Source organism: Bradysia coprophila, unplaced genomic scaffold (genome assembly GCF_014529535.1).
Source record: "Bradysia coprophila strain Holo2 unplaced genomic scaffold, BU_Bcop_v1 contig_24, whole genome shotgun sequence".
Taxonomy (NCBI): domain Eukaryota; kingdom Metazoa; phylum Arthropoda; class Insecta; order Diptera; family Sciaridae; genus Bradysia; species Bradysia coprophila.
The window spans coordinates 5,064,582-5,079,535 of NW_023503501.1; the positions used below are offsets into that span (position 1 = coordinate 5,064,582).

General features: G+C 34.4%; 1 protein-coding gene across 10 annotated transcripts in view; it reads left to right on the forward strand.

Annotated features, from left to right (window-relative positions):
- The window catches only part of LOC119078021 (tight junction protein ZO-1), a 41,924-nt gene that overhangs the window by 8,922 nt on the left and 18,048 nt on the right, over positions 1–14,954 (forward strand). For 6 of the 10 annotated variants that reach the window (XM_037185413.1, XM_037185414.1, XM_037185417.1 and 3 more), the window contains exons 2-3: positions 658–727; positions 5,722–6,124. In XM_037185413.1, the coding sequence (XP_037041308.1) occupies positions 658–727; positions 5,722–6,124 (473 nt within the window). Of the gene's footprint in view, positions 1–657; positions 728–4,987; positions 5,339–5,721; positions 6,125–7,575; positions 8,332–9,746; positions 9,941–10,866; positions 11,280–14,954 lie in introns of those variants that run through there. The other 4 variants (XM_037185416.1, XM_037185420.1, XM_037185421.1 and 1 more) reach the window with 4 other exon arrangements.

Consider the following 14,954-nt stretch of genomic DNA (forward strand, 5'->3'; position numbering starts at 1 on the left):
TTGAATTCATAAGTTTAATAATTCGAATAATTAACAATAGGAATTTTGATTATCTATCCATCTCTGATGTGTCTATCCATTAAGGTTTGTCCATCAAATAGTCAAATATTTGAAGTTCGAAACGAGACGAAGAAAAAAAAAACTTTGTGGAGAAAAAATGTTCTGTTCCTATTTTTCAAAGTCACACACAAGTCGATCAAAGAGTAAAGGTTTCATGCATTTCATTATAACCTTTAAATAATGACTCTCATTCCACAGAAAATATTTTCATAAAATGAATAAGTTATTCAACTTGACTTGCATTGAAAACGAAATGAATAAACTCTTTGAACAAATTTTTTTATTATTAAAAATAATGACTGACGGTCTGTGATACGGTGTATACGATTTATTCTATTGGTATAGGTCGGTCGCCACACATTTCTTCTTCTCTTTTTTTCTCCATTGTATGTTATGCACGGTGCATAGTCTTTAAAAAAATATCTGAACGAGATTAGAGCGACTTAACCGACTTAACTTACAATTAAGTATTTCCTGCGTACATCGTTGATCACATTATGATTCTCCGCAGCAATACGATCAAAATAAAGCCGAACGGAATGAGAAAGAATCCTGTTCTGTTTTCAGAATAAGTAAAATTTTTGTTTTCTTTTCCAGATATCGACAGTATTAAGGATGTTGACGATCCGAAAAAAGAAGAGCTGAATAATCATGTCGAAAGCGAAAGGTAAGTGAGATACGATTGTATTTCCGTTGTAGACGGATGATGAATATTTTTGATGGTCGTAAATCAATAATGTGGGGTGTTACTGCTCGTATTTTGAATTGAAATATCGATTGAAAAACATTCAACCCTCATATTATACACTCTGAATGCAGATGTTATAGCTGTTATTGACTAACAGCCCTCATGTAATATGCGAAATTGCAACACATTGATATGCAATACGATACGAACTAACTTTGGATTTTTTTTTATTTAAAATAGAATTTCAGGCACGATAGAGAAACCATCTCAGAAATGAATTGTTTATCATTGAAACCATCCATCCCTTCAGAAACGAAAATTCTAAATGTTATTAAATTGTCTTACTCACTCGATTGTTGTTGTTGAATACGTTGAAAAACTTTTTAGAATAGATGTGAGCTTAACTTTTATCCCCTAACCTATCACAGACGGCAAGCTATCCACTGTTTTATTATAGGATCTATTACTTCATTTCATTTTTTTTTTTCAAAATATTGACTTCAAATCTTTTACTTCATTTTTTGTTATATAAAAAAGCATAGTCAGAACTTGTCATTTATTATAGAAGTCGTTGTCTATAACATATGACAGCCGACCGTCAGGTCAATCAGAAACACCATTTTATAATAACCATGTTTCTACCATTTAAAAAATGTCTTTAAACATGGTTATTGCAAAATGCTGCTGATCTGTTAAACAGGGCCCGCAAAAATATACCCAAAATATACAGATACCTATTGTTCGTGTGAAGTGGCGGTGCTGGTTTGTGATAGCAAGTTTTTTTGTTCCAGCTGAATTCAACAGTTGATACAGGGGGATTCTTTTGAAAAACAGCCTACCGAAATCGGACGCATTTTCCAGAGGACTTTTTTGTATGTGCCAGTGCTTAGAAAGGTATTCGACCCTAGAAGCAAAAAACACTTAAAAAAAAAATTCTTTGAAGTTTGTGTGCCTGGTGAAAGGTGATCAAAAACCGAAAACTTGCACTTTTCTTACAAAAATTTCTCCAGTTACGCGAGCCGTACAGGTTCGTGTGGGATATCATTAGAAAGGTAATCACACGTACTATTGAGCCGAATAGGGACTTATTGTGTTTCAAATTCATCGACACTGAAATATGTGCAGTTGAAGTTTTCAACCGAAGACTTACACTGTTTTTACTGAAATTTCTCGAGGTACACAAAACGTACATGGTCGTGTAGGTTGTCATTTGACAGGTAATTTCAGTGTCGATGAATTTTAAACCTAATAAGTACCTATTCGGCTCAATAGTACATGTGATTACCTTTCTAATGACACCCCACACGATCCTGTACGGCTCGCGTAACTGGAGAAATTTTTGTAAGAAAAGTGTAAGACTGGAAAATGCGTCCGATTTCGGTAGGCGGTTTTTCAAAAGAATCCCTCACACAAACATCAAGTACTCTTTGTATACTAAAGGATTCAAATCTTTTATACGTCGACGTAATAGTAGATTATGCACCTTTGTATCAAATGTTTATTTTGACGATTTGGAAGTTATGTACCGAGCCAAAGGCGTAGTACATAATACAAATCGGCAAAATAAACATTTAGGACAGATACGCTATTTTATCTGCCGAGAACAGATATATCGAGATAAACCAATTTGCCTTAGAGGGATAACATCGAGATTATCGTTCTAGGCGGATAAAAAAATTATTAGGGTCGTAAGGAGTAAGGACACGGTTTATCTTGTGTTTTGTGTGTTTTTCAATATACAAAGTGTTTGTTGTTATGAATCAGCTGATGCTGAATGTATCTGTAGCAAAACACTGTACATGTTCAAATTGTGTTCACTACTGTATGTTAACTGGTTTTATTAAATATTCTACCCACTCCCACGACAAGTTTCAAACTACACTTTCAACTGGGGATATGGGTCATTTATTGGTTTATTTTTGGCAACAAAATGCATCCGATGACGACTACATTAAAGTTGGCTTTAATTTCGCTACTCATCTTCTCATTTCATTACAAATCGTACCATTAATGTTGTAGCCTTTTCATGAATGGCCAATGACCGATTATAATGCGAACCGTGCTATTATTGGATTGAATTGAAGCGTTGTATTATTTGAGCTCGGTTGTTGTCAATTGACGTATTAAACGTTATCAAAGAAATTCGAATTTATGCGTAAAACACATAAATTACCCGCATTGAAGCGGTATACGCCGAGAAGAGTTTAACGTTATACCACCGTACAATTTCTAACAACATACATTGATTGTAGTGCTGACTTCTCGGTAAATTGTTTATTATATGATTCCATTGAAATCTCAGCCTTACCCCTATGGTATTATTAAAATGTTTGAACTTCTATGAACTGATTTAATGATAATTTCGTCTGTGAACATACGGAATACGCACTCATTGATTGGAACACACATAGGCTGAAGTCGAATTGATTTTCGTTTGTTATTACAGCGTGTTAATTTAATGATAAACGTATTACGATGAGCTGTGGCAGTAGTGTAAGGTCTAAATTGACAGAGTTCGTTTGGTAATTTAAATGTAGAATTGAATGGTATCGAAATACAAGGGATTGCGTCTGAATCAAATAAATTAGGAATGAGATGGGCTTTTGTCTTTAGGGAATACTGTATTTATGCAAAATATAATATTGAAAGAATACTCAGAAAGAACTCTATACAGTCAGAGGCAGTGAAATTTCAGCATGAATTTGCTTCAACTGTTCCACACATACAATCAGAACTGTGTCTACTTGTTTTTTACGGTTGAATCACGTGCGTGGTAGTGGTAAAGCCGTATAAATAGTTTCATCAGCTGAAAGACAGCTGACGAAAATTCACAATTGTGTTCTGGAGAGAAATTCATGAAATTGTTGGACAAAAGGTTCAGGTTACAACTTTGCCAATTAAAGTGTTTTCGATGAATTGAGTAGATTTCCTGGAGATTGACCAGCAAAACATTCGCATTAACAGTGGAGTAGAAGAACAGATTTGGAGATAATGCACAAGAAAATGCAGTGGAAGTTGTGATTTCAAAATTTAAAAATTACGAGTGTTTGATACTAGGTTATAAAGCTTTTCAGAAATGTAGCTGGTGTGTACATACTACATCTGATAAATCTTCGTCACCTCACTCTTTTCTGTTAATAATTTCCACAAGATCTGCTCTTCGAACTTGGTTTACTTACTTAGAACGTGTGCATGAAACGATAATTCCAAGAAAAGAGGTCGATTTAAAAAATGTCACTCACTTCTCTTTACCATTGCGTTTCGATGTAATTTTTTGTCAAACTGGGTCTCAGGCCAAGCTCACGCAGTTAATTTTATCATATCAGTCAAAAATTTGCAACTGAAAGGCTAATGTATATAGTCTTTACTGCAGAAAATTGAATTCTTCCAACTTTCAAGCGATATTGCACATACGTACGTACGTGTACACACACGATCTTCAACTATTTTAATTCTAAATTTGCTACTTGAATCACAAAAAAAGACCATGAAGAATCGCGTTAAAATTATCTAATAGACAAATTTCTCATCTTTGGCAAAATGAGGTAGCTTTGTGTCGAAACAGTCACGTTTGGACATCATCGCATGTAATACACGTCGTCGGCTGTTTGAAGTCTTGTATTTATATTTATGCCATATTAATGGTACTCGGCAAACAAATATAGAATTGCACAGAAAGGTTTCGATCGTAGAGTGTGTGTTAATGTAAAGTGAAAACAAAAATAATTAGCAACGCATACAGGTGTTAATCAGATCCTTACATATGCGGAAAGTGACTATATGTTCGTTTTTTAGATTTTTTTTTCTGTTTTGTTTGTTTTGTATAGTTTGGGACAGTAATAATAGAATCACAGTCTTTTTTATGAATGAATGCAAATCAGTCGATCAAATTGTACATCTCTACCTAAACACACAAAATGTTTAAAAATAATCACAAGACATGTTTTAAATTCAATGCACATGCGTGTCGACAGCAAACGCGGTTATAATATAAGATCGTATCAATAGCTGCTGGTGAGACACGTTTATTTTGATACCGAACCGACTTTTTTTTTGTCTTAAAATAATTTTTTTTTTCACTTGGACATCACATATGTGAGTAGAACTATCGAGACATTACACACTGTTTGTGACAAAATAAAAAATTAATTTTAAAAATGACTGAGACATCTTCAGATAGTAAAAAGTTATCATCTTAAAGACAGTAAACATGAGTGAACTTTTAAATACACAGAATTAAAGTGCACTTCATTGAGTCATTAACAACCAAAAAAATCGAGCGCATCCAACTAAACGAACCGAACAAACACTTAAATGTTCAATTGAATTCAATTAATTACTAAAAAAAATGGATTTGCATATTGGTGGGAAACAACATTGTTACACTGTGCCCGAGTGTTCGATTGACGATGAGAATTGTGATTCATCATCGACTACCAGTGATTGCGATGAAACGGCACCGGCGACCCCATTCGGACTACCATCGACGATTGGCGCATTTCACACCGGCGACGGACGTCCACCACAATTGGGATATTTTGTGCCATTGTCGATGTACTACTCGAAACCGCAATCGCAATGGAATGTGATGTAAATATCGTTTTAAGTGGATTTTTTTTTACCTTTTAATAATAGAACGATTTAGATCTGTTAAAGTCTAAGTACGGTCTTATTCTGATGGCTAATATATCGGAACAGATTCAATTGTGTGGTTCAGGTCGTGAGTCTACAGTGAGCTAAGCTTATATGCTATAAAAATGTCAACGTAAATTTGTACGGACGATGATCGTCCGTGTACAAGAATTAAAACAAAAGTTCCATCGTATAGTACAGAAATCCTTCATCTAAACAAAATTTAAAAAAGCTTTCAAATACGTTCGTATCTTCCCCATCAACAGATGGCTCTCAACTCAAATCATATTTCCAAACCACTTTGACTATACAATACGTAACGCTACGTTTCATTCTTACAGAAAACCCATAGACGCACACCATCAACGAGCGAGTAGTTACAGTGGTTCTCAACATACACCATCGGTAGCAACCACAGTCAGACCGCAATCACCGCAAATACCAATTCAATCACCTGTATATTCACCGCTGTACGTGAACAAGAACGTTTTAAATGGAAACGACAATGAAACGCCGTTGCTGTACGACGATGCAAATAGTTTGAATAATTATTCGTTGCTGTGTCATGGTGTTACTCCCGGTGCAAATAATACGGTGAAAAAGAGGGATAAATTGAGGCATCGGTTCAGCGATGTGGGCAGTTGGGGTCGTAAGCGGAAAAACAAGAAGGGAATTCGACAGTTTCATTCGATGAATGAAACGATTGAAGTGCTTGCCGATCCGGTCATTGAGGATGATATTTTTGTGAGTAGAATTTTTTTGGTTTCCTTTTTTTGGCTTTAAGAATTGAATAAAATTCTCACACCCGAAACTAAACGATAAGAGACTGGCAAATGTAGGTCTAACCCAGTCGCTTGAAGTGTTCGGAACATTTCTATCCTCATCGCTCATATTTTAGAACGAATTAATCTGAAAAGGTGAACTACAACTAGTCGACTAGTTAGTCAGTTTACGGTTTGAGCTTAATGATAAATCCCATTTCTAAACCTCGAAGACTTGAAAAAAGAGCCGAGGAACGAGGTCTGACATAAATTAAAGCTATACGACATATTTGGTCGCAATTCTTTTTTTTTTTTGGTTGCAATACCAAAATTAATACACGTGCAGCCGAGTCAGCTAGCAACTTACCATATATTTCTACGTCACTAGATTATACAAATAATGCGCTTTATCGTAGCATTTTAGTGCTATGGCTTTATTCATTTGGTATGTAAGCCAAAGTGATTATACGTTCCTAGGCAATTCGCTGCGAGATTAATTAAATTCCTCACTTATTCGGCTTCATATTTTTTTTTTTTATTAAGCGTAAAATGATTGTGCTAAGTACAACGTACTTGTATCAGATTTATGTGGAATACGCCCTCGATTTTTGTAAATCATAATCTCTGTTCATTATGTACTCCAATATTTGGTTATGTGTGCATCGTCTCCAAGCTGAAAAAAAAAACATGAGGAAAATTTAGCCAACATTTTTATAGCATCATATCGATTGAATGGAATTTTCGATAAGGATAAAATGACTAAAAATGACTATGACGACGTTTTGTGGATGTTTCTCATTTTATTGAAAGTTTCTGGTTCATCCAGCAAATCTTATACGAAAATGTGGAAAAAATCGATGCCAATTGAGTTTTCTGTGGTTGCGAGTCGCAACCGTTGCGACTGAAATTCATAAAAGTACGAACACATCAATAATTCCACAACGAGGTCAACGTTTCTTTTCTAGATATTTTAAAGTCACCGTTGTGGATTGAGTATCCCTGAGCCGCCCTGAGCCTTTATCCGATTTTTTTTTTTGTATTTACAATGGTATAAGGGAGATACCAAACCTCTCTTGAAACATAAAAGAGTTGAAAATCTCTCCTGGTTTGAGTAACTTTGTCTCCACAGCTGTAGCGTTCACACGAAAAATACAACTGTTGCAGTCATTGTAGATTCCTTGGAGACAAAGTTACACAAAACAGGTGAGAATTTCAACTCTTTTCGTCAGTATACAAATCCACTGAACCCAGAAACAAAATTTTAAAATTTTCATAGTAACTTCCGTCACTAACTGGCGATTGTATCCGTTTAACCGATAACTTTCTATTGTTCAATTTTTCCGATACGTTTGGCTCAATTAAAAATTTCCATACTGACACAGACATTAGATATACGTTGACCGCGGACGTGAAAGCTTTAAAGAACAATTTCGAACTCGTCATTATGCACACCCATTGTCATACCATTTGACTAGAGAAATTATACCGTGTATCATACGCCGTTTTTAATATCTTCACAAAGTATTATGTTCATCGGATTTGCGAGTTGACTTTTATTTATAGAATATTGTTGGTCACCGGTGGTGTGTCGTATATATAATCTATTTTATATCGTATGCCAAAGGGTGTTCTAAAGTGTTATTTTTATAAGAGGCTTACCCGTTTTGCCGTTGGTTTCTCATTATAAAATTTGAACCAGAAGTTCAGACGCATATAGTGTGTTTTGTACATAAAATGAAAATGAAATTTCTTCACTGTGTTACGTCGGGCAGTACGAAACGGAATTCGCGTAAACATCATCAGAGTTCGCGGAGAAGGCGTCGCAGTTCACGAAATTCATACCTGTCGCCGTCGTCCACTGGAAAGCGGCGATATTCCCATCAAACGGACAATTTGTCGGGAATTCGAATGAATAACAATCGACACACATTTCATCAGTCGGTTAACGATCACAATGCAATTGATATCAATCCAACGAACTATGTCGAAATGGGCGTTCCACCAACAATATTTGAACATCAAGTGTATTCGAATAGTCAGAAATTGCATTATAATTTGAATCCGTTGCTTCGAATGAATGCTAAGGTGTATCCAAGCACTAGTAGTGGATATCAAGGCTATGTGAATCAAAATAATGTTCCGAGAGTAAACGCTTTTAACGCTGGGGTTGAGAAGAAACGTCGCAGAAGGGTAAGTCAATTTTGAAAGCAATTGGTCGAGTGAAGTAATGACACATTGCTCTGTGACGAAATTTCTGGACTAGGCAAAACTAAGAACAAAAAAGACCGGCCTGTCCTTCAATTATAAATTTTTTCGGATGAAAATTGTCATAATTACTGAATCTGTTACTTGATTATAGTATCGTCGATGTTCGGTACAAAATCTTGTCCTTCATTAGATTTAAAAGAAATTTTTCAATTTAAAAAGAAAGAAACCAGAGATCATCGCAAATTTTTGTTGTTGTCGCCGATAACAGAAGACCAACCGCTTCTAAATGGTACGTTCGTTGAATCCAATAATATCAAAATCAAAGAATAAAAACTTTGAGCTGAAAATTTCAATCAATTCTACATAGCGACAAAGTACGAAATTACACAAAACTTAGCCATTGCAAGAGTCTCATACATTCCACTTCTTCAAACATAGACCGTGACACAAAAGATTCTTAGTTACTGACTGAAAGAAATGCTGTAGTTTGGAGCCATTTACTTATTTCATAGTAAGACAACTTGCAAGACAGTCGGTGGTGCAACATTTACTAACTTTCCGATCAGCTAATATAACCTGTTCCTATTCCTACCGAAAAGTGCGTTTCATCAATTACATGCTTAACGTACATAGGTACACACACAGCATTTATATACACAACGATTTCAACAGACATTTTATGTATTGGTGGTAACTGATGTCTTTGAATGGTTAAAGTTAAAGTGTAAAGGTAAAAGTTATGTTGCTTGATGGTAGTCGGTTTTTTTTTATTCTGCTTATTTTTACTTCAGCCTACACATTCAGCCGAATAACTATGAAGAGAATATTCTTTTCTTATACTTCTTGTTCTGGTCGTTTCGGATTTTTATTGAGCAGAAATCTGTGCTGTTTCACTGTGTATGTTACTTTCGAAAAAGTGGATAGGTTGGTTTTGGATTCATATTAAAATTGTTTAACCGACTGGAGTATTATATGTGTGATGATGGGGATATTCAAAATGTTTGATGGTTGTTGATCGAAGTGGAAGTTTATTTCGATTATCATCGTTCATTGGAAGTGGGGTTCGATCCACACATTCAGAATTTTCTAAAAAACAAGTTTAATGTAGGGAACCGACTTAACGTCTTTAGAGATACTTTACTGACGCAGATACTCTTCTGTTGTCAAAATATTCTTTTCTCTAAATGGACCTGTTACACAATATGCCCACCGTACCCTAGAAGCCACGATGGATCAATGAGATATATTCGACAAACAGAATCTATATACCGAAACAACCATCCAACATGTATACATATATTGCGAGTGACCGCTTCGCTGCAATTTTTCTGTGAATGTCCCCATATCGGTGTTTAACCATTTCCAACCTCACCTTTGATTTTCTTGTACAGCGTCCATTTTAGTTGTGATTGAGATTCAAAAGTGTTCGCAGCATAACGTTTTACCATCGGTCTCGCATAAATGTGGAATGTTATTTGTGTCTTTCTTAATAAAGTGAAATGATTTAAGGTCTTTAGCTTTGTGGAAAATAAGACTTCGTTATATGGTGTTAACCGTGTTCACGTTGTATTGACTGTTGTCGATGCACTTGGTAATAACGTTAATATATTGCACAAAATAGAAAACTATTTTTTTTACCTGTCGTCGTGTGATTCAATTTATTGGAAGAAAAAAATATTTTTGCGTGCTAAACAGAACATTTCTTCGCCAGTTTATGCTCGCATATATATCGATGTATATCGTGCCAAACTGGATGGTAGTTTATATCGTTTGGTAAATTAATCGTGCTCACAATAAAAGTGCGAAAAATGCAAGAGTGAAATGCTAGTAAAAGTGAATATATAAAAAACCGATTCGTATAAAAGGCAGCACGAGAGATATGAATTTTTTTTGCATGACTGAAATCACGATCTGTTTCAATAAAATATAAATTCGAAAAGAAAGAGTAACAAAATAACTTCAAGGTTTTCGTATCTCAAAAAGCTCCATTTCTAGTTTCTCGAGCTGTTCGAAACACTCTGCCAGCACACAGAAGAATTGGATAAAATAACACACACTCAATACCCTATACGTGTGCTTCCATTTTTTTTTATTATTCTTCAATAATATTTGTTTTCATTCGACGAAAGAAACAGACAACAACGTGTGTGTTGAATGCTTTTTTCGTGGTCTTGTTCCATACACTTATCAATAAATAAAATGAAATCCATTTGAGCATTGAACAAGTTATTTTTTTCTTAATTCCTTGGCTCGTTAGTCGATTTAAAATTTAAATTTTTCCGTCCATCGACGTTCTCGAAGACTAAACATTTCTGTTGTGGTTGTTATAATAATATATAAAGCTTTGCAGTTATTTAGTTCTCCGATTCAAATGTAAAATTGTAAGAAAATCTTTAAAAGTGCTCAGGTCGTTTAGCTGGAAGACGTTGTCATTCGAAATTCGTGTTTTATTGAGGTGTTTTTTGTTGGTGAAGCTACGGATTTAATCATTAAGAAATTTTTTTTATCGGTTATAAGAGAGCGTGTGCCCATTGATTAAATCTATTACATTGTGCTCCATTGATTTGCATTATTTAAATTATAAAACCGAACGAAAAAAATGTGAACAAAAATTCTTTAACACATAAAATTTAACTTTTTTAACATAGTGACAAAACGGCTGAATTCAAATTAAATTCGAACAACAAAAAATTATGCTAAACGGAACTTTGTGAAACGCGGTGTGTTTTCAACAGAAATTTGTAAAAATTTATTCGAATTTTTAAGTGAAAAAAAAAACGAAATAAATTCTGAACAAAAATATTTACCGTTGCTAAAAGTATGCTCTCACACAAACGAAGGATTAGCTGCATTTCAATAACAGAATGGATTCATTAAGCCCGATGAATGGGCCACAATTACCTAACAATCATTTTCGCAACGACATACAGGTATTGTAATGAAATACTTTTATGGTTTTAGTTTACATCGTCTTCCATCGGTACCCTTACAATTCTTGTAATAAATTGCGAATTAAGAGTACGGAACTGAGTCGTCCCTCTTGAAGTTGATATATTTTTCCTCAAAACGCATTACCCTATAGTCAATTCCGTTTAAACAATTTTTTTGTTTCCTGCAATTTTCTTCGCGTTTTTTCTTGTTTCTAACAATGTTAACCCATTCGTATCAAATTAACTTTTTTCGCATTACAGACCGAGCTAAGTTTTTCATTAAATTAATCAAATTAATTCAACTTCGTGTTGCTTTTTTGTAAAGACAAAATTTCTGCTCTGTGCTCAAATTCTAGCTTTGTAAAAATAACATTACACAGAGACGTGGTGGACATAGAGCCACGGTTTAAAACCTGTGCCATATTGTTCCTTCATCCGATACTAACAACTTTGTTCAACTGTTGACCAAATGTAGGCATTGGTTCCAAATGAAGATTGCAGTTTGTGCATATCGTGTCAGACAAGTTGAATACTTGAAAGTTTGACTTGTTTGACCCGACAGACTTTTCAATAAAAATTTTGTCTTACTGCATCTGGTACCGAAGTCTTCATTTAGATTGGATACAAACTCGAATTGTCTACAATATTACATAGATTTCAAACCTTATGAGGAACTGATATACATGCATATTATGCAGTATATGCAACATATATGTCCACAGGTTCTCCGAGCATCACGGTCCGCCTGAACTAAAATAAAGTTTAGCTTTAAATTACCCAAAAAGTGACTTCCGAAACTAATAGAGGGATTCGATATTGGAGTCATTCACAGCGTGCAGTAAAATTTCACCAGATGTTGTCCCATACAAAAATTTGTATTTAATAAAAAGTAACACTGTGAAAGACCTCTCTTCAAAAATTCAACAAATTGAGATAAAAAAAACTCGAAACTGGAGTGCATCTTGACGTATGATATCACATCTTTCACACACGGTACATTCCATTTTGAGAAGAATTTGTATTTGGACTTGCCAATAGAAGTTATGTCATTTGTTGGTCGACTTGACTGCCATTGGATAGTCCAAAAATATGTTCTTGTCAAACGGAATGTATCACATCATAGGAAAACTATGATGACATACATCAAGGCAGAGTTCAGTATCGCGCCATATATTTCAATTTGTTGAATTGTAGAGGAGAAATGTCTCTTGGGGTTGGATAAATTTTATTAAACAAACGTTTTTGGTGGAATAATAGCTGGTGCGATTGAACTGAACTAATAACGACTCCCTTCGAGTCCTTCTCATTTCTGGAGTCACATTTTGGGTACATTGAAGCTAATCTTTATTTTAGCTCAAGCGCACCGTGCTTTGTAAAGGAATTTTCATTAAAGTGTCGTAGAACGTTGCTAAAAGTCATTAGTTAGCAGTTGACGGTTTTCTTGTATCCCATAATCCTAAGGAAAAAATTCTTACAAAATACAAAGTTTACACTAAAACGACGCGACAGCAGTATCATTTTGTTTTCAAGCAATTTATGGTGTGCTTAACATCGAAACTGTAATAGTCGAAACAATGAAACTAAATTCTGAAGTAAGTTTTCCAAAAGCCAATAAATTATCGACGACATTATAAACGGCGTTGAATGTTTTCTGTAAGTGGATAGTAATTAACGTATCTGTCGATGTAGCACATCAATAACATTTTTCCAATAATTTGATGTTTATTCATGTTGTTGTTGTTGTTATCATCAACTGTTCTTGTGCTAATCGCAGTGCTAATGGTTTATCGTAGAAATTAAAAAGTAAAATAAAATTCTGTCAGTATATGGAAGGTAAATAGCAAATTAAAATTTGTCGAAACGAACAGGTATAGAATCGACTCCACAAAAAGCCTCGATGTGATGTGAGACCTGAAGATATTTTATTACCTGAAAATAGTTTTAGGTTTCGACATTCCACCTTGATACATCATAATTTTCATCATTAGTTGCATAATATATGATATCCGAAATATTCGATCTCAATAAATCCTTGAACTCAACGGAATTGATGCGAAGAACATGTTACAATTTTTACGTACAACATTCCTATTTCTTATGACGAGAACCCTGCTCTTGAATGTGTATTTGCCATCTGAAAATTATCATTTTATGATAATATCCATTTTCGGCATAACTAATAAGCAACGTGAAATATTGTTCTGGTTTTTTCTTCTTCTAAGTTTCTGGGTGTTGACACGATAAAAAGGTGTTGAAAATATTTATTTTAAAATAAATATTTTCTCGTATAATGCTCAAGGTTAACCGTCTCTGACATATTACAATAAAATGTTAACATTTTGGTACATAATACCAATTCAACTTTATTTACATTTTACGCTTATAATACACAGCCGAATCATTTTTCGGCTGATAACATATTTCGTTTGAATAGAAGCGTTTCCACCTCAATATAATCGTTTATCATAACACACTTAGCCAACACGTCACGGAATTTTTTTAATACTAAATACGCGCATACATATCCTCTATGCATTTAATGCCAACATCGCTTCACATGTACAACCATCCAGTAATAAGGAAACGTTTACAAGATTTGAAATTATTATCTACTTCGAATGCATATCTAAAAATAAGTGGAATATCGGAGTAATTCGAAAATATGTCGTCTAAGTTCAAAAAATGCGAACCGTAGAGCAGCTCTCTCTCTAGAGAACACATGATTTACATTTTTAAAAATAACAACAAGACAACACGTGCATTTAATATCTACATAATTTTGAAGCAGCAAACAAACACACCTTACATGAAGGGAATGCTGGTTGTCTTATTAATAAAATTATCAGAAATTGTGTTTTTAGTTCTACGTACAGTGGAACACGTTAAACGTTTGGTATTTAACTCGCAATAATATGTAATTATAATGTTGGACACCATTAGTATAACCTAAATATCTATTTGCTACAATGTAAGACAAACATTCTATATGCCCAGTAATATTATGTATATCTCCATTACACTCAATATTACATTATCTCTCTGGTCACAATCGTTTCAATATCAAAACAACAAAAGCAAAATGCAGGCTAATAATGCCGCAGGTAAAAATTTCTCAAATTTATGATGCAAGATGTAACCGCTTTGCTATTTGCGTTTTGTACTTTCAATTTTTGTTTTACATTTCAGTTTTGACGATTTAGGCACTTAGTATTATTGGCAGGCAAACTGTGTGTGTATTACGAAGTGGTAGCGCATTATTAACAAATTCTGTACGAGTTATAACGTGTGTAACACCTGTAAAACGAGCATTAATATTGAAATTAATATTTAACGAGGAATGATTCGTAATTACTGTAACGTTTCATTACAACAGATCTATTAATTGGTTATCGAGTGTCTGTCTATTTCGACATTTCCCGTTGAGGTAGGAGACCGCATGTAATGAATATGGAGTGATCTAACTTTTTGGAGAGTCACAAAAGAACCTTGTCCTTTTCTCGCCAAAAAAAAAAATTTAAAAAAAATTAAAAACGAGATGGCGAAAAAACTGGCGGCTACTTCAGTCTAATGCTGAAGTAGTCGCCGATTTTGTTACCAATTTTCAAATGGGGTGATCCTAAAGTCACGTGTTGGTTAGGCGAAAAATTTAGCGGGTTATATTTCCGTGAAATTGAT